At 40.6% G+C, this 25,841-nt stretch overlaps 2 protein-coding genes across 2 annotated transcripts; both read left to right on the top strand.

The window, feature by feature from the left end:
• Window positions 1–1,064: 1,064 nt before the first annotated feature.
• On the top strand, window positions 1,065–3,337 carry LOC148854020 (U-box domain-containing protein 40-like). Its single transcript, XM_088941952.1, has one exon. The coding sequence runs from the start codon at window positions 1,537–1,539 to the stop codon at window positions 3,151–3,153; it is 1,617 nt and encodes a 538-aa protein (XP_088798078.1). The 5' UTR covers window positions 1,065–1,536; the 3' UTR covers window positions 3,154–3,337.
• A 14,739-nt stretch (window positions 3,338–18,076) lies between these two features.
• On the top strand, window positions 18,077–21,215 carry EMB2745 (Tetratricopeptide repeat (TPR)-like superfamily protein). Its single transcript, XM_088983025.1, has one exon. The coding sequence runs from the start codon at window positions 18,337–18,339 to the stop codon at window positions 20,617–20,619; it is 2,283 nt and encodes a 760-aa protein (XP_088839151.1). The 5' UTR covers window positions 18,077–18,336; the 3' UTR covers window positions 20,620–21,215.
• The last annotated feature ends 4,626 nt before the right edge of the window (window positions 21,216–25,841 follow it).

Raw genomic sequence — 25,841 nt, 5'->3', positions numbered from 1 at the left:
TTCACGGGCAGGCGTGGGTGCATAGAGTGTGGATGTCGGTCCATTTGAATGCTTATAGCCCAACAGTGTAAATCAGAAATATGCATTGGGCAAATCCATGCTTTTCCGTATAAATTACATATTCTTTGTGAATTTAGCATTAATCCACGGTTAGGATTCATCCCATCTGTATGGTAAAGCTAAGAATTCTGAGGTGGGCTGAATAGGTTCATGAAGAATCATGGTTTTCAAAACCGGATCGAACCGGAAAAACCTGACCGATTCCTTTTTCGCCCAAACTGGATTTTGGCCAAAAAATGTTGATTTGGTCAGCAAACTATTGATCCGGATGGTTGAACCATTCGAACCGTTTAACAGTTTTGACATTTTTATTTTTTTTTTGTCAAAACGGGCCGATTATTCGGTTCGAACAATTGGACTGAAAAAATCAGGAACCAATTAGGTGACCAGCTCCGTTTTTTGTCAAAATTGAATTTTGGCCAAAAAAAACATTGATTTGATCAACAAATCACTAATTCAGAAGATTGAACCATACCATTTTGACCATTTTTTTTAATTTTTTTTTAATTTTTATTGTTAGAACCGGAAAACCGTTCGACTCGGGAATCAGACCCTTGATCGATTCGTTATCTAGGTCAGTTTTAAAAGCCTACGGAATGGCTCTTCAGCCCACCTCAAAATTGATGCGGTTTATAGGAGTTCTTCCAGAGTATGAGGCGGTAAGATAGGATGCGGTTTATAGGGGACTACTAATAGACTATAGGGGCTGTAATTTCAGAATTACTTCTGTGATAAAATAATCAATCGACGTTGGTAAAATGCACAGATTCCAATAGGATAGATATAAGTATGATCCTTCCACGTGGCAGACATCACTCAGTCCAACAGCTATCCTATATAATCAAACCTATTTCCATATACTTTCCCACGTAGCAAGGGCCCAAAAAGGTCAAACTCGGCGTCCGGAAACGGTCAAGGTTTGAAATAAACAATGTCATGTTTGGTTATTTTGAGCCTTGTACGAGGGTATCATCGGTAGTCGGAAGAGAAATAAGGAATTAGAGAAGGCAGTTCCGTAAATAATTAACGAATCTCAGGTAAATAAATAAGTCGTTAAGATTGCGGGCTTGTGGCCTCTGAACGTAATATCGTTTCTGTTGAAAGTTACAGTAATACGGGAAATTAACAAACACCCCTGCGTCTTTTCCTGCTAACTTTTATCACTGCACCCTGCAGGCAGTCGCAGGCTCGCGGAACACCCCGAAGACTTTGATCTACGGTAACTTCAGCCTCATCTGTGCAGGATTATCAGAGAGATAACATCCGTCTTCTAGACTCTTTTTGCATTTTCGGCGCTGCAATTCATTTGACTTCATCTAATCGATATGTTTGTTTGTATGTTCGATCTGTCATCGAAACAATGAAAAAAGTTGAGATTTTTACTCAATTTTTTGGAATAACTTCGAAAAGAGTCACTCGAGCTTCCATCAAATAAACTTCAAAGAGAGACAATAGATTGGAAGATTAATCGCATAGATGAAGAGTGGGAAGCACAAGTGGTTCCCTTTCCACCGGTTTTCTTCGGGTGCCTTGAAGTCCGAAGCGAAGCAATCCCCGAAGGAATTTGTGTGTCCAATTTCTAGGTCTTTAATGGCGGATCCTGTAATTGTTGCTTCAGGTCAGACATTCGAGCGGAACTGCGTTCATGCTTGTAAGAAATTGGGTTTTACACCGATCCTCTTAGACGGTTCCAAGCCCGATTTCTCTACGGTAATTCCCAACATCGCCTTCAAATCGACTATTCTCAACTGGTGCGATAATTCTGGCGTCGAACGACCAAAATCCATGGAGTATGCCTCCGCAGAGAAACTTGTTCGTGCATTAATGATGCCCCAGGAAGAAAAATCACAGGGCGAGCACGATAAGAAAGAGGAGGAAGATGAAAAGGATGCCAAGCTAGGAACTTCTGAAAAGGAGCTGCTGGAAGGGGTTGCAGAGAAACCTCCCGTTAAGTTTAGTCACGCGGAGACCGAAGTAAATCGACGGCCGACTCACTTCTATACTAGCTCGGAGGAATCGGTGACGATTACGATTCCCAGTACGCCTCTACCTCTTTCCACTCGACCCTCTTGTTACTCTTCTTCGTCCTCGTCTGAAATTACCGCAGACGACGAAAATCTAAACCCCAACTCGTCTGACGACGACGAGTTCGTTTTTAAGCTCAAGAGCTCTCAGGTATTCGAGCAGGAGGAAGCCGTGATCTCTTTAAGGAAGGTAACGAGAACCCAAGAAGAAATTAGGGCTAGCCTATGCACGCCTCGATTGCTGTCAGCCCTGCGACCTCTCCTGGTATCACGATATTCTACTATTCAGATAAACGCGGTGGCAGCATTGGTGAATCTATCTTTAGAGAAGATCAACAAGGTGAAGATCGTAAGGTCAGGGGCTATACCACCCTTGATCGATGTACTGAAAGGTGGATTCGCTGAGGCGCAGGAACACGCGGCCGGTGCCCTCTTCAGCCTGGCGCTTGACGATGACAATAAAACGGCGATAGGGGTGTTGGGGGCGTTGCCGCCGCTTCTGCACCTGCTCCGGTCCGAGAGCGAGCGGGCTCGGCACGACTCGGCGCTAGGTTTGTATCACCTCTCACTCGTTCAGAGCAACCGCACAAAACTCGTGAAAATGGGTTCAATCCCGACGCTTTTAACCATGGCGAGGGCGGGGGATTTGGCAAGCCGTGCATTGCTTATATTGTGCAATTTAGCGGCGTGCGAGGAGGGACGCACGGCGATGCTCGATGCCAATGCGGTTGAGTGTTTCGTGGGGATGCTGAGGGGTTACAAGTTCGAGTCGGAGGCGACTCGGGAGAACTGTGTTGCGGCGCTATACGCCCTGAGTCAATGGAGTTTTAGGTTTAAAGGGTTAGCGAGGGAAGCGGGAGCGGTGCAGGTGTTGAGGGAGGTGGAAGAAAGAGGGAGTGAGAGAGCAAGGGAGAAGGCGAGAAGAATGTTACAGATGATGAAAGGGAGAGATGAACAAGAGGAGGTAGACTGGGAGGACGTGTTGGAGTCAGGATCAATGAGTCGGACGCGTTACCGATTTGGTGGTTACGGGAAGAACGAGTCGGGTTCGAATTCAACAACGTTTTGAACTTATGATTGTTTGCCACTGTCTGTAATTACGGCAGCATTCTTATTTCCTTTTTCTTTTTTTTTGGTGCCTGAAAGACTGAAACTTTGAACCGTTTTCATTTGTTGAGTTTGTTGGAACTTGGAAAGGATGTAAATAGTAAATAGGGCAGGAGTTGAGAATTGAGATTATTTTCAGATTACCATTTTTTTTCTCTCTTTCGGGGGACGGGCTTGGTATTCTACATTTTGTTTGTAGAAAAAAGGGTGCGGAATCTAAAAATGGGCTCACAGTTCTTTGTAGGATTCCATCGACTTTGAGACTTTTTGAGTGTTATTATCGTTTGTTTAGGCGTATAAATACAAATATACACAGCACAAATGGATATAAAATATAAGATTTTGCACTTTATGTATTTGTATTCTTTCCATACTGAGCCTTGATAAGCATCTTCTTCTAGAACTGGAAGTGGAAAGTATGAATGCAACTATGAAAACAGAAGCAATTTCTCGAGTAAGATTAGAATACAAAATTTGCTGGGCATCAGGTCCTTCTTATTCTTATTCTTAGGTTGTGTTTGGTTTGATAGAAAATAAGAGATAAATGGAAAGATGAGGGAAAGTTTGTTTCATCCAAACATGGCCTTTTAAAGGTTTCCAATTTACTTTGGATCGGAGTTCTTTCATCCAATATCATCAAATAAGTCGAGCAAGAATTAATGAATTGCTATGGAGCATATGTATCAATGGTGTGGTTATTATTAGTTTTTGCTTTAAAGAAGTTTCCCTCAAGTTTCTATTTTCTCTCTCTGCTTTTAGGTTCAGACTTGTTTTACCGGCTAAGCATAAAAGGAATGCTATATTAATTAAAGAAAAACTTACATTCTCCTTCTTTGGTAAACGAATAAACAATGAGCTTAAGCAATTTCTAATATAGACGTCTTTGTAACAAGGGGATTAGGGGTGTCCTTATTTGCGAATTTCTACAGGGGTAAAAGTGCTTTCACGTTAATATGGGCCTCTGTGGGAGGGCTTCACTCTTGATTGAACTGTGAGAAGCTATCTATCATAAGTAGCTTCACTGGGAAGTTAACAAGGGCCTTTTGGCTTTTCAACTTTCAAGTACTAAATGAGGGGAAAACTTTGGCTGTCGACAGGCGACAGGAATATCAACCTCCATATGACACGTGGCAAATTTATTTTCAACTTAATACATAACTAACGAAACCTAAATCCGTTATTATGAAATAAAAGACATTTTTTATTTTATAAAATCTTTTCCGCATGTTCCGTCATCTCTCCCATTTGCCCCTTTCTTCGTCATCTCTTCTTCATCTCTTCCCCAACTCCATCAGATCAGCCACCACCACCTTTGTCTAAATATATGACCATGAAAGTTTTTTTTATATGCTAAAATAAAATTTTACAAATGACTAAATTATTTGCACCTATCGATGAAAATAAAAATCAGCTAATCGGATAGATTAACTAAAAGATCAAAGCCAAGATGGAGAAACACAAAATCCATAAAAGTTACCTACATCTCTTTGTTGCTAGTTGCTACAAACAGATTGCAAAAAGATCATTGAGCAAATGCACCTCTAAACGTAGAGAAGAATTCATCCAAAAAACGAAAAAAAAAAATGAAAGCATTTCAAAATTACAACAAGAGAACTTAAGTAAGAAGAAAAAAACAATCTCAGCCTGGATTTATGCAGAGGCACACCTAGAACCAGACATGTTTCACTCAACAATGTCTCCAAATGTAAGAACTATTATGAAATTGGAGATATGCAATGACAAGACAAATTGTAATATGATGAAGAGAGAGAGAGAGAGAGAGAATGATTAAAAAAAGAGAGTTAGTAATGAGGAGTTCACAGTAAAAGAGAAAGATCTTCACAAGTTATTAGTCAACAATTTGATTAAAAAAAGATCTTCACAAGTTATTAATCAACAATTTGAGTGAAGTTTTCTTAGAAAGAACAATTGGGTTCAAGAAAGTGATACCATAGTTAATACTAGACCATGCCAGATACAGAGCAACCTAGAGGGAACTACAAAATGGATATGCAACTACAACACCACCTCCGAAGTCTGCAACTCCGACTAATGTCCCACTAATGAGTTGAAGAAATGGTCATCAATCTCTTTCATGGCTAGAATGAGGTCAGGTGACAAAGTGTTAGACAGTCTTGTATGCCCTTACCTTCAATCGGATTTGATGTACTTTTGTTATTTAGTGGAAATAAATTAAAGTGCATGTTTGATTCATGTTGTTTGGTGTAATTCTGTGTAAGACCCTAAAACTGGACACTTATAGAAACTTGTGTTAGTTTTAAATGTTCACAGCCATTGGATAAGTCTGGGGAGATTTATCCTGCCAAGGCTGATACTGATGTGCCACCAAGTGTTGGGATGGCTTGTTTCGGCCATCAGGGTAAAACCCAAGGCACATGCAGTATGGGATTGCTTGAACCCTTGAACCGGACCAGATTTCCAGTACTGCCCTAGACCTTGGAGACAGATTGGCAAAACTGAAAAGTTACACCTGACCCTTATACTCGATTATGACACATCACTAGGTGTCGGATCGGGCTGTCTTTGATGTGTCAATCAATGAGATCCTTAGTGGGGGTCAAAACCTGGACATGTTGGGGCAGTCTGAGAATTCATCTGAGTGAGTGGTCATAGTGACAGGATCAGCCCCTTTGTCGGACAATGGTAATGATCGGGAATGCACTCTCTCTGATGGAAACCAAATTGTCGGCAGTTGATTTCGATCGTTGGAATTTTGTTTTGCAAAATTAATATATATATACATGTATATGTATGGTTTCAAAAGATTTGCAAAATGTTTTAATTCCCGGGATCCATGTGAGTGGAGAGTGCGGTACTGTTCCTTGCAGCCGAGAGAGAGGTCTTCTCTTGTCGGGCAGTGCTTGATCATTAAGGGCTGAGAGGTTAAGTGTAAAACCATTTAGGATCATACCTGATGGGCTAATCTTGCACCTGCCCACAGTCCCTGGGTTTTTATAAGATGGCTTGGCCTAGGGACCACTTAATGTAAGTGTTGGGCTCATAGGGTCCATGTGATGGGCTCAAGGGGGTCACTGAGTCTTTTAGTGAATTCGGCTGGGCCTTGTAATAAAGGTTGGGCCGAACCCATGTGGCTGGTGTGTAGATCAATGCTTGAGTCACACGCCATACAAAGAAGCCCAACTGGGCAGCAGATTGGAAACTGGTTAAACACTGAACACTTAATGGGCCAAAAGCCCATTTCGAACTGGGCTGATATGATCACCAGTTCATGGGGCGAATCTGAGATTAATGTTAGTAAAATGATTGAGTCTTTAACTTTATCCACTCTAAGAGACCAAATTCAAATTAGATTTGAATCTGGTAACCTCCTGATAAGATCAGGAGTAAACTAACTTAATCTGCAGATAGAATTAAGATTATCCCCTATCCAAATATAGATTTGGATTGGGATAAGTCCCAAAAATATTGGGAGGTTTCTTAATCAAGAAGAAAGAAGAGAAAACCCTAGAAGAAATATCAGATTTCGAACTAGGGGTTTGAGTAAGCAAGAAACACATCCTGCAACTTGAGATTTGATCTCTCACAGACTCCAGAGAGAAGAGACAGTTCTGCCCTCTTCGTCCCTAGACTTCTCCTCCTTCAACCGCCGCCACATCCTATTGGAAGATTGGATCTTTGCAGCAATAGGAAGTCAAGAAATTAGTTCTTGACAACAGTCTTGCAAGAAAGACAAAATGATTCGGTGTTCAAGGTTTCCAGAGGGTTCTTGTGAAGAATCCAGTGTGTAGGACGCACCCTGCTGGTTCCGTTCCATTCACAGCTGTGTCATCTTCAGCAAGAGCGGATCTTGGTTTCTTCTTTGGGCGTGAACACCGACTTTGGGAGATATTGTTTCTCCGGATCAGGTATAATCCTTCTTGTTTCCTTTTGGTTCAGATCTGGTTTTTTTATGGTTCAAATAGGATCATTGAATAATGTATTCTAAATTTAGGGAATATGATTCCCAGTTAGAAGAAGGTAGGAATTTTTTTTTGAAATTCGCCCCCCCCCCCATTCTGCACCCTTCTTGGCGTCCATTAGATGGATCCTACCAATCTTTCACAAAGACTGTGGAAAACTCCTATCGAACAACACAGCGGGCAAAACTGTTTCACTCAGATATTTTAAAAAATCATAGTGTTTTTTGGTAAAAAATATTAGAATAAACTATTTTCATTTGTAATAGGAATCTTTTTAGCTCTGGTTAGATAACTTAGATTATAATGGTTTTAGACTGTTAGACACGCGCCATATGGAGGTTGATAGGCGGCCTGTAGGGTAGGCAGCCAAAATTTTCCCTGAATGAGAGGCAAAGAAGTAACTCAAGACTAATGTTGAACGGACTTCGAATCTCTTGCTCACAATAATTCTGCCCACGCCTACTCACATTACACTACCTCTCATGAATTGGAAATATCTCCCCCTGCATAATTCTATATAGAGGATGAGATGCTCTCCATGTATAACTCCGTTAAATGTAGGCAGGAGATCCGGACTCTGTTGAGCGCCATATGTGTTCACCCTTCTCCTTTAGACAACGAGCAAGGTTTGACCGAACACGATGGCTGTTCGGCTGCCTGTGGAACTAATGTTGAGGTTCTACGCTGGCAAGTAACAATAAATTCATGGGCCCCACTGTGATAGGTGTGGGCCCCATGTACTGATATTCTGCTGGGCTCAAACCAGCATTTCAGTTTAGCTAAAATTTTTTGGGCCCAGTTCACTCCCAGACATGCTGGGCTGGAAGTATCCAATGAACCATTTTGCCTTTGCCCATCCATGTCCATCCCTATCTGGTGTCCACAGCTTCGTCATGAGGTAGCATATGGTAATTTCCCCAATTCCTATCTGCCTCTTCATGGAGAAGTGTGGTAATAAAAGGAAGAATCAATCAAAAGAACAATCTCCCAACAAATCAAAGTGTAGCAAAAACCAAAACACGGCTGGGGACCTTACCAAAACATACCCTCGACCAACCCCAGAAGAATGCCGAGCTGTTACTGAAAGGCCTGTCTGAGAAGAGGAGTAAATTATGCATGGAGTACTTGAGAGACAAATCAGCTTGAAGAAATCTCAAGGCCGAGCTTAATTTGTAGTCTCAAAGGAATCGGACCCCAAACGATAAATTTTCTCTTGACTTCAGTTTCTTCCTCACGGGTTTGGCGAAACATTTTGCTCCATTTCAGAAAAATGGAAGGACTATTATTGTGCTTTGTGATGATTCAATCGTTGAAAGTAGAACTTTGTAGGATCTGTTTATAGAGTACCGACTGTTTTTTATAGTAGTAATCAGTTTAGATGCTTGCTTTAGAGTGTAATGCCATGGTCAAACTGCTTTCTTGCATTCACCTGGTTGAACTTTGGAGGCTTGGAGCTTGGTTGAAATAGTCAAATTCCTTTTCAGACCCTGACTGAACCTTTTCCTCCCCCCTTCTTTTCCTAAGATTCACATTGTCATTGGACCATTAGGCTCAGTTTGAACAGAGTAAAAATACAAATATGTAAAGTGTAAAACCTTGTATTTTGTATTATTTTGCATGTATTTTTATTCTTTCCAAACATAATTTTTTGTCAATGTTTGGATTGTAGAGAAAATTAGATGATACTCGAAGAGCATTTGTATCTTTTTCAAATGCCGCGTAATGGCTAATTAACGGCTTGTTAACGATAAGTACTGGATTGTCACATTTTAAAAGTTTAAGTACTAAATTGTCGCATTTTAAAGTTTGGGGACCAAAGTGGCACTAGACCCAAAATACAAGGTACTAATGGAGAATTTTCCTTTATCTATAATCCCAAAATACCTTAAAGGGGATACCATCTCCTTTGTAATAGGGAAACATTACAGGAACACCAACAAAGTTTATATTAACCAAACAAATTTTTAAAGGGGATTCCATCTCCTCTCTCTCTTCATATGAGGAATGACAAGTACCATACTATCATATATTACAAGGAACGAAGTATGAAATCATATAAGAAAAATAGCAAACACACAAAAAGATTCAGGACAAGCATAGACTTACTTGATAATTGAAGACAAACGAACATGTTGAAAGCTTATTTAAACATGAGAAAACATAAAGAAAACGAAGAAAAAAAAAGAGTTTATATTAATTCATCTTCATTGTTCAACCCAAGGTTTTAAAAATCGACCTGAAAATGAAACCATTCTAGCTACCAGTTTTCGGGTCAACGGTTTGACTATCTAGGTCAAACTGTTCGAATGGTTTGCATTAGGGCAAAATAGCAAATGGTTATATACTTGTATATGAGAAAGGAGAACCGAAGAAGAGAGTCTATTGTCGAATGAGAAAGAAATAAAGGAAGGAGAGAGGAAAAAAAGGAAAAGGAGAGAAAGGAAAGGAAGGAAAGAAAGAGGGAAGGAGGGAAGAAGAAGGAAGAGGAGGAGAATGATTCGACGCTCACTGGCGACGACGATGGCGGTAACAGTGCATATGACAAATCTGAGATCTGAGAATGATCATATGAGTTCTTGGATCTCAGATTTGAGATCGATTTTTTATTTTTTTCTCAGATCTCAGATTTGAGATCGATTTTTCATTTTTTTCTCAGATCTCATATCCGAGGTCAATTTCTCTTCTTCTTCTTCTTCTTCTTCTTCTTCTTCTCTGGATATCAGATTTGAGTTCGTGTCTCATACTTAGACTCTTAGTTTCTCCCCTCTTTGCAATTTCTTAAACCACAAACCACTGTCCAGGTCAAACGAATCGATAGTTTGACCACCTGGGCTAGTAGTTTTTTGACAAAGTCAATGGTTTTTCACCCAAGAACGGGTCAGGGGTGAAACGAAAATGTTCCGACCATCTAGGTCAACGACGGTTCAAAAACATTGGTTCAACCCTTAAAATGGATCGGAACACTCAATTTGGAGCTTAGATTTATAAATTGATTATAGTTGATTTGGACAAATATAGTCTATTTGAGTTCTAGATAATAATAAAAAAGGGAAAATTCCCAATTAGTACCCTATACTTTGGGCCTAGTGTGACTTTGGCCCCTGAACTTTAAAATGTGACAATTCAAAACATGGACTTTCAAAATGTGTCAATCTAGTACCTATTGTTAACTAGCTCATTAATCAACAGTTAAGTGGCATTTAAAAAGACACAAATGCCCTTCAAGTGTCATCTAATTTTCTTTACTAACCATTCAAACATTGATAAAAAAATGAACAATCACAAATCCTTGCCTCTTCTATTCAAGAAAGTTGTAGTCACAATGCCCATTGAGACGCGACCCCAACTTTCTTGAATAGAAGAGGCAAGGATTTGGGACTATTCATGATGATGCGCATTTTGGTAGCTCCTGGTTGGTAGGTAACTTGGATGCCTGGCTGAATAATCCCTACTTGGAATGTGACTTGGACACCTAGCTGAATGGTTCCTACCTGGAAGGTGGTTTGGACGCCTAGCTAAATGGTGATGAGCTGGAGAGGTGGCTCTGATACCTAATTGAGTGGTGACGAGTTGAAGTGGTGGCTCTAATGTCTAACTGAGTGGTGACGAGATGAAGAGGTGGCTCTGATGCCAAGCTGAGTGGTGACAAGTTGGAGAGGTGACTCTGATGCCTAGATAAATGGTGATGAGCTGGAGAGCTGGCTCTGATGCCTAACTAAGTGGTGACAAGGTGGATAGGTGGCTCTGATGCCTAGCTGAGTGGTGACGAGCTAGAGAGGTGGCTCTAATGCCGAACTGAGTGGTGACGAACTGGAGAGGTGGCTCTGATGTGACTTGCAAGGAAACAATGCAAGAGTGTGCCTGAGGTGGGCACTCTAATGCTTAAGTTAGCGAATAAGAGATTTTAAAATAGATAAATGTGAGAGAGTTGGAGAGCTGCGAGAACTAAATTGCGCATTTACTTGGGTCTCAGGGGTTGATGCCCTTATATAGTTGGGCTGCCGTGGGTCTCGCAAAATGCTCCCAGAATCCTTGGCCCATGACGTAGGGCTACCGTTTCCCTCCGATTTAGGCAAGATGAGGATAAGGCTTACAGTTGCACGGCATGATCCCGAAAGGTTCAGAGACAACTGGGAAGAGGCAAGTCGATAGGTTGGCGGCAGAAGTAGGTCGCCAAGTTGGCGGTAGAGGCAGGTTGCCAGGTCGGCGGCAGAAGTAGGTCGCCAGGTCGGCACCATAAGTAAGTCACTAGGTCGGTGGCGGAGATATGTTGCCAGGTCGGCACCATAAGTAAGTCTCTAGGTCGGCGGCAAAGGCATGTTGCTAGGTTGGCAGTAAAAGTAGGTCACCGGGTTAGCAGCAAAGGCAAGTCGCCAGCTGGGACCCCATTTTGGCTAAGGCAGGTTGTCACCTAGGTGATGCTGGGATGTAGTCCAGTTGTTCTGATATTCCATGTGTCATGATGTCAATGGAGGGCTAAATCTGCCCTCATCAATTGTCCCCCACTCCCAAGCTGAGATCAGCTCAACAAAGGGAGTAGATTTGTGCTTCGTCATAGGTCCTTTGGCCTATCATCAACATATTTCAAGGTCGGCTTAGGGGTCCTTGGTGTCGAAAGCGGTTTGGCTTGCCCTTGCGATATGTGTGTCAATGTTGGAATTTAAATAGCCGGTCGGTGTCACAGCTGCACTATGTCAGTCCTCTAAGGTGTTGGTCGTCTACTCCTACGGTAAGCCACAAGGAGCTCAACCTGCGAGGGCAGCTTTACTAACTACAGGTTGCTAGCTCGCATGGGAACCTTGAAAGTCTTAACCCGCAAGGGCAACTGCAGTTTGTTGGGCGTCGACTCTTGAGGGAGCCACAGAGGGCTCAACCCATAGGGGCGACCTCACAAATAGGGCTGACAAGGCTCGTTTGAGCTGATTACGTGTGTTGCCAGGTCGAAAAAGGTAGGTCACCATCTCAATGACAGAGGCAGATTGCTAGGTCGGTGGAAGTAGGTCGCCAGGTCGGCAGAAGTAGGTCACTAGTTCGACGGCAGGTCTCCAGGTCTCCAAGAATTTTGACAGTCTAGTTTTGCTCTCAACACCTTAGCTTACAAACACACCATCACCTCGGCAGGATTGACCTGCAAGGGCGGCTCCACAACCTGCTGGCCATCAACTCCTACGTAAAGCATGGAGGGCTCGGCCTGTGGCGCGACCTCGCAATTTGTTGGCTATCAACTCTCACAGGAACCATGGAGGGCTCGACCTATGGGGTGGCCTCACATTCTGTTTGCCGTCAACTCTCACAGAGAGCACGTAGAGCTCGACTTATGGGGTGGCCTCCTAGTTAGGGAGATTCTGTCTGGGCAAGATTGTGAAAACTCATTTGGTCTAATCATTTTGCTTCTGCCCCCTAGGGGGTTCTTTCGATCAAGCATTATTGTTGTTGCTTGAAGATGTTATTACTTGAGGCCTAGAGAATCGGGTGAGAACATAGCCTTCTGTAATGTTTTCCACAGACAATGCCAATTGATGATGTGCATTTTGGCAGCTCCCAGCTAGCAAGTGACTCGGATGCCTGGCTGAATAATCCCTACCTGGAATGTAGCTTGGACGCATAGCTGAATGGTTCCTACCTAGAAGGTGGCTTGGATGCCTAACTGAATGGTGACGAGCTAGAGAAGTGGCTCTGATGCCTAACTGAGTGGTGACGAGCTGGAGATGTGGCTCTGATGCCAAACCGAGTGGTGACGAATTGGAGAGTTGGCTCCGATGTCTAGTTGAGTGGTGACGAGATAGAGAGGTGTCTCTGATGCCTACCTGAATGGTGACGAGCTGGAGAGGTGGCTCTGATGCCTAACTGAGTGGTGACAAGTTGGAGAGGTGGCTCTGATGCCTAGCTAAGTGGTGACGAGCTGGAGAGGTGGCTTTGATGCCTAACTGAGTGGTGACGAGCTAGAGGGGTGGCTCTGATGCGACCTGCAAGGAAACAATGTCAGAGTGCCCGGGTTGCTTTACCCAGGGTGGGTACTCCGATGCTTAAGTTAGCGAATAAGAGATTTTTAGATATCTAAATGTGAGAGAGCTGGAGAGCTGCGAGAACTAAATTGCACATCTACCTGGGTCTCAGGGGCTAATGCCCTTATATAGTTGGGTTGCTGTGGGTCTCACGAAACGCTCCTTGAATCCTCGGCCCATGACATAGGGGTTCGTTCCGCTTTGGAAGGGGGACAACATGCCAGTTAATAAGGCTTACCATTTTCCTCTAATTCGAGCAGGATGAGGATAAGGCCTACAATTATGCGGCTTGATCCCAAAATGTTCAGAGACAACTGACAAAATTTTAGAGAGGTGGGTCGCCAAGCCGGCGATAGAGGCAGATCGCCAGGTCACCAAGTCGGTGACAGAGGCAGACGCCAACTGAGACCCCATTTTGGCTAAGACAAGTTGTCGCCTAGGTGATGCTGGGATGTAGTCCAGCTGTTCTGATATGCCATGTGTCATGACGTCAATGGAGGGCCAAATCTTCCCTCATCAATTCATTTTTTGTCAACGTTTGGATGGTTGATAAAGAGAATTGGATGACACTTGAAGGGTGTTTTTGTCTTTTCAAGTGCCAGCTAATGGTTGGTTAACAACAGGTATTGGATTGACACATTTTGAAAGTTCAGGCACTAAATTGTTGCATTTTAAAATTCAGGGACCAAAATGGCACTACGCCCAAAGTATAGGGCACTAATCGAGAATTTTCCCTAAAAAATGTGAAAAGGAAGACGATTGAACACAAATCTACATCTTTGGCAAACACAATCAGTTTTAGTAAATATAAAAACCTCACCTAAAGTTTCTAACAATGATAAAAACCTCTCCTAAACTTTTGGAAAATCCAACACATACCTCCCTTCCCTCATTGACCCAAACGAAAAATGTTTTACTTATACATTAGCTTTTTCAAAATACCCATTTTACCCTTTTGTATATGATTTCATGTATAATTTTGCTAAAATAACCCTAAAAAGAAACTTTAACCTGAACCACCCATTTGATGTCCTCTTTCTTATCTTTCAATCTCCCACACCTACAACTATATAGAGTTTAGAAGCAGACCCGTTCATGGGCTAGGTCGGGTCGGGCTCAGGCCGGGTTTTTACTCTACATAAAGAGGATTTTGTTAGGACTGAGCCCGAGCTTGGCCTGACCAACATGCCTACAACTTGGGCCCGAGCCCGAGCCTCCTAACAAAAAGATGGCTTTTTGTTAACGAGTTCAAATCACCTATTAAAAGACAAACCAACAAAAATACAATTCATAAAATTCAAGAAGAAACAAACCCAGTTCAAAATTCTTCAAAATTCCCTCTTAGATCTTGCCTTGTCTGCAAACCACATAAGAAATGCAGAACCACACAATTTTAGCTTTCTTACACCCATTTAAAACTTACCAACATACAAAAAGAATGAGTATTGATTCCTCATTTTATTTAGAAATCTGTGTGTGTGTGTGTGTGTGTGTATTTAGACATTTTTATCTGCCTTTTGTTTCTAATCCTATTGGGTTAACTGGTTTATCAAATTCTGCAGAGTGAGAGATCAGATGACATGTTTACATGATAAACAACGACTACCAAATACAACATTTCGGATTGTGTAAACTTGTTTACAGGATAAACAAAAGGGGAAACTAGAAGAAAAATCCCTAGAGTAATTTCGTAAATCGTAATAGCAAAGAGAAAGGGAAAATAATAGTTTCATAATAGAACAAAAGGGCAAGCTTAACAAGAGAGGGAGAGAAAGGACTCAACGCCAGTGCCTGAGTTTGTTGGTATCTGAGTTCGTGTCTGATAAATGAACCTGAGCTGAGATTCTGAGAATAAGTGAGAAGATGAACCATGAAGAGAGAGAGAGAGAGAGAGAGAGAGAGAGAGAGAGAGAGAGAGAGGACTCACCGTCGAAGTTCACTGGTGGCGCCGGTGAGAGTGTTCGTTGGGTGAGATTTGGTAAGTGAGAACTGAGAGTGTTTGCCTATGAGTTTGTGACAGTGAGTGAGGAGTGAGATTTGGTTGAGTGAGAAGAGAAGAGAGAAGAAAGGTAGCATTCAACCACCATGCACTTTCCCACCCTTAAAACTTCATTTACACACTACTAGAACCAACTCATGGTTTCTAGATTTCATGAGAGCATATAAAGAAATAACAAGTCCATTGTAAGGCCTGAAACCTGAATCAATCTCGTGGTTGAAAGTAGCAATTGCGTCTGCAATTTAGTATGTATTTGGTATAGCTTCCGTTTATTAAATAGACATTTGTACTTGATTTTTGTCTTCAAAATTGAGAAAAGTACTTGATAAACCGTTTATTAACAACTAGGCACCACATCAGTGGTTGAGTGATTAAATGCTCAACCGTTGGAGGAAGCGTTAAAATAAAGCTTCCCCCAACGGTTGGTGCATACATTAATAAAAACCCACTTTTTTAATATTAATGTGTATGGATGAACATGATGAGAAAAATGTTGATTTGGCGATGACATAGTGGCATTTTGATAAATGCCTATCACGAAACATCCACGGAAAAAAACACATGCTTAGAATTTGAGATGGGTATCCAACTCGTTTCTGGGATCCTAAAAGTTGAGATCATCTATTGAAGATAGATTTGGAATAAAGAAACAGAAAAGGTCACGACCATAGCCAATTGGACTTTGAAATGTCTCCAGTAAAATCCTAGCTAAGCTTCTCTCTTTAACAGACCCTCGTATTCTCTTTGATCTCATTTCTAAGACTCAGTAGTTTAAACATAGAAATTTACATCTCACTTTTGCAACCTTATCAAAGAGGTCCCCTTTCTCCAATTTTTGCACTAAAACAAACCCCACCAAGAGAAAGAGGGTTAAACTTTATAAAACTCTTTCTAATCCTCTAATCAACATCTCACTTTTTTGCAACTCTATCTAGTTCAACGGAACAGAGAAAAAACATACCCAATTTGTTTTGTTGTTTTCATCTTGAGTTTTCCAATCAAAATCTTCCTTTTTTTGTCTTGTTCCATAGTACTGATTCAAAATTCAGGAGAAACCCAGTTGGGTCCTATTTGTTCACTCTTTTCTTAACGGGGCTTGTCTGGGCTTCTGTAGAAAATGAGCTTACCACACCTGGAATCAACTATGTGTCAGAGGAGAGATGGTAAAGGCCTCAAAGCGTTTGCAAGGGCGAGTTTTCTCTCTCCACCCACTCTCCCAACTATTGCCATGCCTTTTCAGGTTTTAAATGATCCAGAAGTCCAACCAAAAGCAAAGAAATTTATGAGGGAGGATGCTCTCTTTTGCTTCTTTGACAAGGTTACTCATTGATGACAAAATTAGGGTTTTTTTTTGTTAGAAGAATAATAGTCATAGGGAGAAGTTTCAAAGTTGAAACTACTGAACTTCAACTTGTAGAGATGCAATTTAAAATATCAAATGCAAGGGATGGAACTAAATTCCTTTTCCGTCTCTTCCAAAATCTTGGGTAACAAGAGTGGTTGCGGAAGGCTAGAACTGAAAGGAAAGGCCTTGTGATTGGAGTTGCCGAATAGATATTTAGTGCAAAACTCGAGTAAGGGTATTTTTGGCATTTTAAAATCCATTGAAGATGCCCTAACGATTAATTAGGGGCAATTTTGTAACTTGACTATTTTTCTGTTTGGGTCATCGATGAAAAAGAGGTATTTGTTGAGTTTTTTAAAAGTTCAGGGGGGATTTTTATTTTAAAGTAAAACCTTAGAGGAGGTTTTTATGATTATCAAAAACTTTAAGGGAGGTTTTTATATTTTACCCAAAAAATAATTAAAACGGATCACCGGTTCGAATCGATTTGAGTTCCAGATGAAAAGAAATATCTTAACATGAATTACTTTCTACTAGGGGTGAGCAAAAAAAAAAAAAAACCGAGAAACCAAATTGATCGAAAAAATCAACTAAAACCAAACCGAAAGATCAGTTAACCGAATTGATCGATATACATATATTTCTATATATTTATGTATATTATATTATATATATTATTTTTATATATTATAAATTAATAAATATGTATTATATATATAAACATACATATATATATTTATAATATATGATATATTATTTATTATTTAAAATATAATATTATATATATTTTTATAATATATATTGTAAAAATTAAAAAACCGAAAAACTGACAAACCGAACTGGTCAATCAATTAACTGATTGAATTCAGTTCTAGTTATTGGTTTTTCAAAAACTGGTAGTACCGATTTGGTTACAAGAAAAAAAAAAGGCCAATAACCCTACTTTCTACTTTAGAGCACAGATCTGCATATGGACGATTGCATTTGAGTTCCAAATAAAAAATAAATAGAAAATAAAATAGTTGAAAAATGGTTGATCCTTAACACATATCTACGTAACTCGGATCTGGAAGGAAAAACACTTGGTCTAGAGAAGAATGTCGACTGTGTATGATGACAGACTAAAACCCTCGACAAAAGGTCTTCCCATTGGGAAGAATTTACCAGAGAAGATGGGATTTCTCTCGCTCAAACGATGCATTCAGCAAGTTTGCTTACATAGTTTTCTAAAGAATACAAGTTTGTATAAAAAAAATGGATACAGAACTGCATTCCATTCACAATACCAAAGTGTCACAGAATACATTTTTCCTCTCTTTCACGATTCAAATTTGTATGACAATAACGCTCACAAACCCAAATAACCCGGTTTGACGTTTGTATTGCAAATAAACGCAGCCAAATTCCCTCAAATGGGGAACGCCATTTTACCCGGAATGGGACCAATTCAAATAAACCCTTCTTCGCGAGAACCAAATGGACCCTTATTTCTCGGCTTAAGGGTCAAGCCCGATTGCAAGGTCGTAACTCGTAGGCTCTGTTAGTTAATTTTTGGCTTAAGATGCCAGCCCAACTCGATGGATCCAATTAATTTGGGCCCATTTCAATCACTGTCTTCTTTCCTTCCCTCGCAGTTGCAGTTGTTCAAAACTTCAATTCAATCACAGAACGCAGCCCTGAAGTTTGAAAAAGGTGGTCGACTTCATGACCGGAATCCATGGTGATGTCTCTGGCTAAGAGTTTGGAGAAGTAGGGGTAGTTACAGTATTCATCCTTCGTCGCGGCTTTGCTTTTCACGCTTTAAATTCTCAACAACTCGAGTATCAAACAACTTTGCGCTGGTTAACCAGCAAACATGCGAACCCTGAAGCCAGGCGGTCCAGATCTATCCTCAAGAGCTTCGTTCTCTTCCCTCTATTCTTCTGTCTCCGATGCACTTCTCTCGGACAAAGCTTACACCCTTCTGAAACGATACCCCGACCAACTTGATTCCTTCTCTCCCCATTTCACATCACAAGCAGCTTCCCAACTCCTACTCAAATCCCAATTCGACAAAACTATAACCTTAAAATTCGTCAATTGGGCACGCAACCGGGATTTCTTCGACCTCAGATGCAAATGTATTGCCCTCCACAGCTTAATCAGATTCAAACTCTACAAGACTGCCCAAACACTAGCCGAAGAGCTTGTCTCTCACGAAGTTGACAGCTATGCAGCAGTCGGTTCTTCGGTTTTTGAGTGTTTGAAATCTACTTACCATCTCTGCAATTCCAGCTCCTCTGTCTTCGATCTCCTGGTAAAGTCATATGCTCACTTGAACATGATTCGAAAAGCTTTGGATGTTATTAATTTAGCAAAATCTTCTGGTTTTGTGCCAGGGGTCTTGTCATACAATTCTGTTCTTGATGCAATATTCAGGTCTAAAGGTTCCGTTGAGTCGGCGGAGGAATTGTATGGAGAGTTGATTAGGTCTAATGTTTCTCCAAATGTGTATTCCTATAATATTCTTATTCGAGGTTTTGTCGGAGTAGGGAAATTAGAGAAGGCTCTAGATGTTTTCAGTGAAATGGAGAGGAAGGGCTGTGTGCCGAATGTAGTTACTTTAAACACGTTGGTTGATGCTTACTGTAAACTGGGGAAGATCAATGAAGCCTTTAGGGTGTTCGAGTCAATATCTCAAAGAGGTTTGCAGCCAAATCTAATTTCCTACAATGTGGTCATCAATGGATTGTGTCGAAAAGGACGTATGAAGGAAACGAGTGATGTTCTAGAAGAAATGAACAGAAAGGGCTTGCTTCCAGATAAGGTTACTTATAATACACTTGTTAGTGGGTACTGTAAGGAAGGGAATGTCCATCAAGCACTTGTTATACATGCTGAGATGATGATGAAGGGTCTGTACCCAAACGTTGTTACCTATACTGCATTGATAAATAGCATGTGCAAGGCTGGGAACTTAAATCGAGCCATGGAATTCTTGGATCAGATGCGCATAAGAGGCCTCTGTCCTAATGAGAGAACTTATACCACATTGATTGACGGCTTTTCCAAGCAAGGATTATTGGATAAAGCATATCAATTTTTGAATGAAATGACTGAGAGTGGCTTCTCACCTTCAATTGTAACATATAACACACTAATCAATGGACACTGCATTTTAGGAAGACTAGATGAGGCTTTGGGAGTCATTCAAGATATGGTGGTTAAAGGGTTAAACCCAGATGTGGTAAGTTACAGTACAGTTATAACTGGTTTTTGCAGAAAACGGGATTTAGAAAAGGCATTCCAAATGAAGCATGAGATGGTCAGGAAGGGTGTTTCGCCAGATGCAATTACATACTCAGCACTAGTTCAAGGTCTCTGTGATCAAAGGAGACTGGCTGAAGCTTGTGATCTTTTCCATGAGATGTTGTGCATAGGTCTGTCTCCCGATGAAGTTGCATATACAACTCTGATCAATGGTTACTGCATAGAAGGTGATGTTAAAAAGGCTCTCCATCTACATGATGAAATGATTCAAAAGGGGTTCCTTCCTGATGTTGTTACCTATAATGTGCTTATAAATGGTTTAAGTAAGCAAGCTCGGACAAAGGAAGCCAAGAAGCTTCTATTCAGGTTGATTTATGAAGAGTCAATTCCAAATGACATCACATATGATACTTTGATGGGGCATTGCAGTAATGCCGAATTTAAGTGTGTGCTGGCTCTCATAAAGGGATTTTGCATGAAGGGTTTGATGAATGAAGCAGATCGAGTGTTTAAATGTATGTCTCAGAGAAACTGGAAGCCTAATGAGGCAGCCTATAATATCATTATACATGGTCATTGTAGGGGAGGCAATATACGAAAGGCACTTGATCTATATAATGAAATGGTGACTTCTGGTTTTGTTCCTAATACTATAACTGCTATTGCTCTCATTAAGTCACTTTTCAATGAAGGAATGAGTGAGCAAATGAGTAAAGTGATACAAAATATTCTAAAGCTGTGTAGGCTTCCTGATGGTGAGATCACAAAGGCTCTTGTCAAGATAAATCATAATGAAGGGAACATGAATGAAGTATTTGATGTACTTACCATAATGGCCAAGGATGGCCTCCTTCCTAACAGTGGGAGAATTTTCATTTCAAAGGAATAATTACTCTGGATGGATTACTCACTGGTTGAGCCTTTTCGAACACTCTACTGAACGTCTTCCCTTCCTATGTCTGGAATAGGACTCACCAAATAGCAAGAATCCCTATGTCATTCCCTTTTGATCATTATGGGTGCAAGTCGACATAGCATGGGGCCTAGAGGGTCTAGGCCCATTCAGTTGTTTGCAAATGCTCAACCTGAGCCACGCAAGTTGCAGCCCTATTAATCATAGCAGCAAATGCTTTATTGGACTTCATGCGGCAGATACTTTGAGTCTTTGCCTCCTTGGCATCTAGAAATTGAAAAGGATATAAGGGGGACTAATTAATTGAATATCAGAGTGTTGACTTTCAATTTCCCTTATGCTGTGTCTGGCTTGAAGAAAAAGGTAGGGAAACCTATACAAACCATAAAGGTGAAAGTAAGAAGCTATTATCACTGATCTCCTTCATTGGAGTTATTTCTATTCTGGTTCATTTTGTTTACAAGTATATTGTTGGACTAAATTATTGAAATTTCTATGAACAGAGACATTGTAATTGCAATTTCCGAGTTGAAACAATGGAATAGAATAAAAGTTTGTTTCGAAGTTACTAAGGGTAGGAGTGCGATCTTATTTTTTCTCTTCTATCTTTTTCTCAAGAAGTCTGAACTGTAAACTTTCTTCTCTCTTCCTTTTTTTTGACTATTACAGATCTGAACCTCTTTTTCATATATTGAATCCTTAGTTCCCATTCCTTACCTATCACACTTTACTTTTACTATTTTTGATAGTAAAAGTAAAAATTTTCATTAAAAAGGAAAAAAGATACAATCTGACCAGGTGTTAAGGCAACACCTTGGAACATCATGAACAACAGAAAAAACAATAGAATACAACAGATCAGATCATATTGTGCAAATTTCAAATTTGAAATCCCAACACTTCCCCAAACCTGTCCCCAAGGTCTTTTTTCTTAATTTGTGTAAAATCAAGCAGCTCTATTTCCTCACCATATTCCTTAACAAAACTCTTCTTCTTCCTTTACTTAAACCCCCAACTTTTTCCAGGATAACTCCCTTCACCCTCCCCTCTTTACACTTTTGACAACTCCCTTCACTCTTCCTCAGAAAAATCCTCTTCTCTCCCTTCTCCTTCGTCCCCCCACCCTCCCCCGTTTACTCTTTTGACAATTCCCATCACTCTTACTCAGCAAAATCCTCTTCCCTCCCTTCTCCTTCGTCCCACACCTCGCCCCCTCCCTGCTCCTTTCAAAATGTTTAATTAACTTTCTAACCACACTCTCCCCCGCCAGAAAAAATAAGCCAAGTGATTTTCCAACCTTCACCTGTCTCTCTACTGGTTGTTCAACATCCACCCTTCCGTCGACGGCATTTGCCTCCTTTACCCCCCCCCCCCCCTCCCAATACCTCTTGTCCTTCCACTTCTGCCCTTTCAACCCCAACTCCTTCATTCATCAATGTTATTTTGCTTCTCTTTCTATTGTACACCCTTTATTGTTGCTCGACCCTTTCACCCACTTTAAAAAAATTTCTCTTCTTTTTGCTTCCCTAGTCTTTCTCTTCTCCAACATTGAAAATTCCATTCTCCCCTTCTTTATTTGAGGCCTCCATCACAATGAGAGAATAAGTATTAGAACTTGCCTCAATGTTTAGACAGGTGACTACCTTGAGAGATTTTGAACCAGGCAAGAATCTTTTCAAGTTCTCTACCATTGCTACCTTGTCCTCCTGATTAGCTAGCACTAACTCAAGCCCCTTCAGCTATTGTTCCCCCACTAAGTTTAGTCTTCTAGCAACTAAATAAGATACCACAACCTGGTTCTCAAACATCAAGCTATTATGCTTTCCTTTTTCTTTTCTTTTTTTCTTTTGATATAGTTTTTCTTATTATCAATAAGAAACCCTGCAAAAAGGTTGGTGATACAAGTAACAAGAGATTATAATGTCAAAGTACTAGAGACATATTTTCATGAATATGAAATGAATTGTACTGATATGTCTGCCTTTTGAGTTTCCTGAAGTTGTTATGTCAAGTCTAACACTTCATATTAGTGTCAATGTCCTCATCATATAGCCCTATGTCATCATATTATAAAAGATTATGACTATATATGTGTGTGTCTGTAGTAGTAGTAGATTAAAACAAACTCTAAATTTGTTTTGGTGCTTGTTTTGCTACTGGTTTTCAGTTTTCTCATTATTCTTTGAATCCTTTTCACTTTTTGGCATACATATAGTCTTTGCTTATTAAAAATAAACAAATAAATGGAATAAAACAAATCCCTAGGGGACAGTTCAGAAATTCATTAGGCTCTGAAGAAACTAAACAACCTATGGGCCATTCGGCCCATCTTCTCTACACTCCCCCTTAAACTGAGCATAGATGTCAATCATGCCAAGCTTGCTGGTATCATGTTGAAGTTTTGCCTTGGGAATGCCTTTGGTGAGATAATCTGCCAACTGTCCTTCAGATATGATGAAAGGAAGACACACTTCACTCGAAGAGACCCTTTCCGTAATGAAGTGTCGATCAATTTCAATATGCTTGGTTCTATCATGTTGCACTGGGTTGTGAGCAATGTTGATGGCAGCCTGATTATCACAGTACAACATCATTGGCTTGTCATATTCAACTCCAAATTCTTCCATAAAGGATTTTAGCCATAATAATTCAGAAACTCCATGTGCCATGGCCCTGTATTCTGCTTCAGCCGAAGACCGAGCAACAACCGATTGTTTCTTGCTTCTCCAAGAAACAACATTACCAGCCATCAAGCTGCAATACCCAGAAGTAGATCTTCTGTCATCAATGTTTCCGGCCCAGCCAGCATCGGTGTAGGCTTCAAGTTTCAGATGACCATGCTTGGTAAACAGAATGCCCTTTTTTGGGGAGCCCTTCAAATAACATAGGATTATCTCTGCTGCTGCCATATGAGTGTCTCGGGGAGCATGCATGAATTGGCTAATGCAACTGACTGCATATGCAATATATGGCCGAGTCATGCATAGGTACAAAAGTTTCCCAAGAAGTCTCTAAAAGATTCCTTTGTCTTCTAACAATGCCCCTTCTGAGGCTGAGAGTTTATGACTCATATCAATAGGAGTAGCAACTGGTCTAGCACCCATCTTTTCAGTCTCGGAGAGCAAATCAAGAACATACTTCCTTTGGGAGATAAGAATCACATCCTTTGATCGAGCCACTTCTATACCAAGAAAGTATCTCAAGTCCCCCAAATCTTTAATCTCAAACTCTGTATGGAAAAAAGATTTTAGATCATGAATTCCTAAAACATCATTACCAGTCACTACAATATCATCTACATACACAATGAGGTATACTACCAGAGGTCCACTCCTCTTCACAAAAAGAGTATGATCGGACTGTGTCTGCACATAACCAAAGTTAACAAGTGTTGTTCTAAATCTCTTAAACCATGCTCTAGGGGACTGTTTCAGTCCATAAAGAGATTTCTTCAGCCTGCATACCTTCCCTTTCATATCAGTTCCATACATCACTGGAGGAAGAGACATATAAACCTCCTCATGTAATTCACCATTCAAAAATGCATTCTTCACATCCAATTGATAAAGAGGCCAGTCAAAGTGAGCAGCTAAAGATAGAAGAACCCTCACAGATGTCATCTTGGCAACAGGTGCAAAGGTCTCTAAATAATCAATCTCATATGTCTTTGTATAGCCTTTTGTAACCAGCATGGCCTTGTACCTTTCAATGGTGCCATCAGCTCGGTATTTGATAGTAAAGACTCACTTGCAACCGACTGGATCCTTCCCTTCAGGAAAATCCACCACTTTCCATGTGTCATTCTTGTATAGGGCATCGATTTCAGATCTCATAGCATCCCCCACTCTGGAATCTTAAGAGCTTTTGACACAGACCTGGGAATAGGATGAGAAGCAACAGAAGAGAGATAGGCAAAGTATGGAGGTGAAAGAAAACTGTAGAAAAGGTGCTTTGAAATGCAGTGTGCAATGCACTTCCGTTTTCATTTTCTAACAGCAATGGGAATATCAAGTCAGGGAAAGATGAATCCAAAGGTGCTAAAACAGTATTTGTTGTCTCTTTTGTGACTGAAAGTGTATGAGGTTCATGTGTTGTAGGAGAAACAACCTGCACATTTCTGAATCTGTGCCTTTGATACACATTGGGATTGAGGATAGGATGAGGAGGTAGAGTATTGGGACAAGGAGAAGGAGACACATCAAGAGACTCAACAGGGACAGGAGAAACAGACACATCAAGAGATTCAATAGGGACAGGGAGAGGAAGAGCAAACACCTGTGACAAATCCTCCCCCTGTGGACAATGTCCTTCTGGAGATGAACCATAAAAGGGGGAAAGCTCATCAAAGGTGACATCCATTGAGATATACCGATTGCCAGACTTTGGATCAAAACAATAATAACCCTTCAGTGTGGGGGAATAACTAAGGAAGATACACTTTTGAGCTTTGGGTTCAAATTTATGCCTTTAGAAACTTGGAACATATACATAACAGGTGCATCCAAAGACACGAATAGGAACAGGAAAAATGTCCTTATCTGGATGAAAAAGATGGAAGGGAAACTTAAACCCCAAAACCCTGGATGACATACGATTTATAAGGTAGGTAGCAGTAAAAACAACATCACCCCAAAACCTGGTAGGAACATGTGAGGCAAATAAGATACTTCTTGCAATTTCAACAATATGCCTATTTTTCCTCTCAGCAACCCCATTCTGTTCTGGGGTCCTAGCACATGAGCTTTGATGAATGACACCCATGTCAGAGAGATAGCAGGATATGTTCTTCTCAAAGTATTATTTTGCATTGTCAGATCTGAAGATTTTAATCTTGGTATCAAATTGGGTTAGAACAAATTCATGGAATTGTTTTATAAGTCTTGGAACTTCATCACGTGATTTCATTAGGAATATCCAAGTGAATCGAGAAAAATCATCAATAAACAGGATAAAATATTTATAGCTACTCATGGAAGGTAAGTGTTAAGGCCCCCACACATCAGAGTGCACAATATTAAAAGGAAAGGAATATCTTTTATTACTCAAAGGATAATTGTTTCTACACTGCTTTGATAATTCACAAGACTCACAATGAAGACTAGACAAACTAATTCCCTTAAACAGCTCAGGGAAAAGATGACTCAAGGCAGAAAAAGACAGATGACCAAAACGATGATGACACAACATAATCCGACTAA

This window comes from Nelumbo lutea, chromosome 4, assembly GCF_056320005.1.
Source record: "Nelumbo lutea isolate HS-2025 chromosome 4, American lotus-T2T, whole genome shotgun sequence".
In the NCBI taxonomy this organism is placed as follows: Eukaryota; Viridiplantae; Streptophyta; class Magnoliopsida; order Proteales; family Nelumbonaceae; genus Nelumbo; species Nelumbo lutea.
Note: the sequence above shows the minus strand (reverse complement) of the source record. Positions and strands in the feature narration are given on the sequence as shown.

Coding starts and splice junctions, on each gene's coding strand:
- LOC148854020 (XM_088941952.1), top strand. CDS start 1,537: ATGAAGAGTGGGAAGCACAAGTGGTTCCCTTTCCACCGGTTTTCTTCG.
- EMB2745 (XM_088983025.1), top strand. CDS start 18,337: ATGCGAACCCTGAAGCCAGGCGGTCCAGATCTATCCTCAAGAGCTTCG.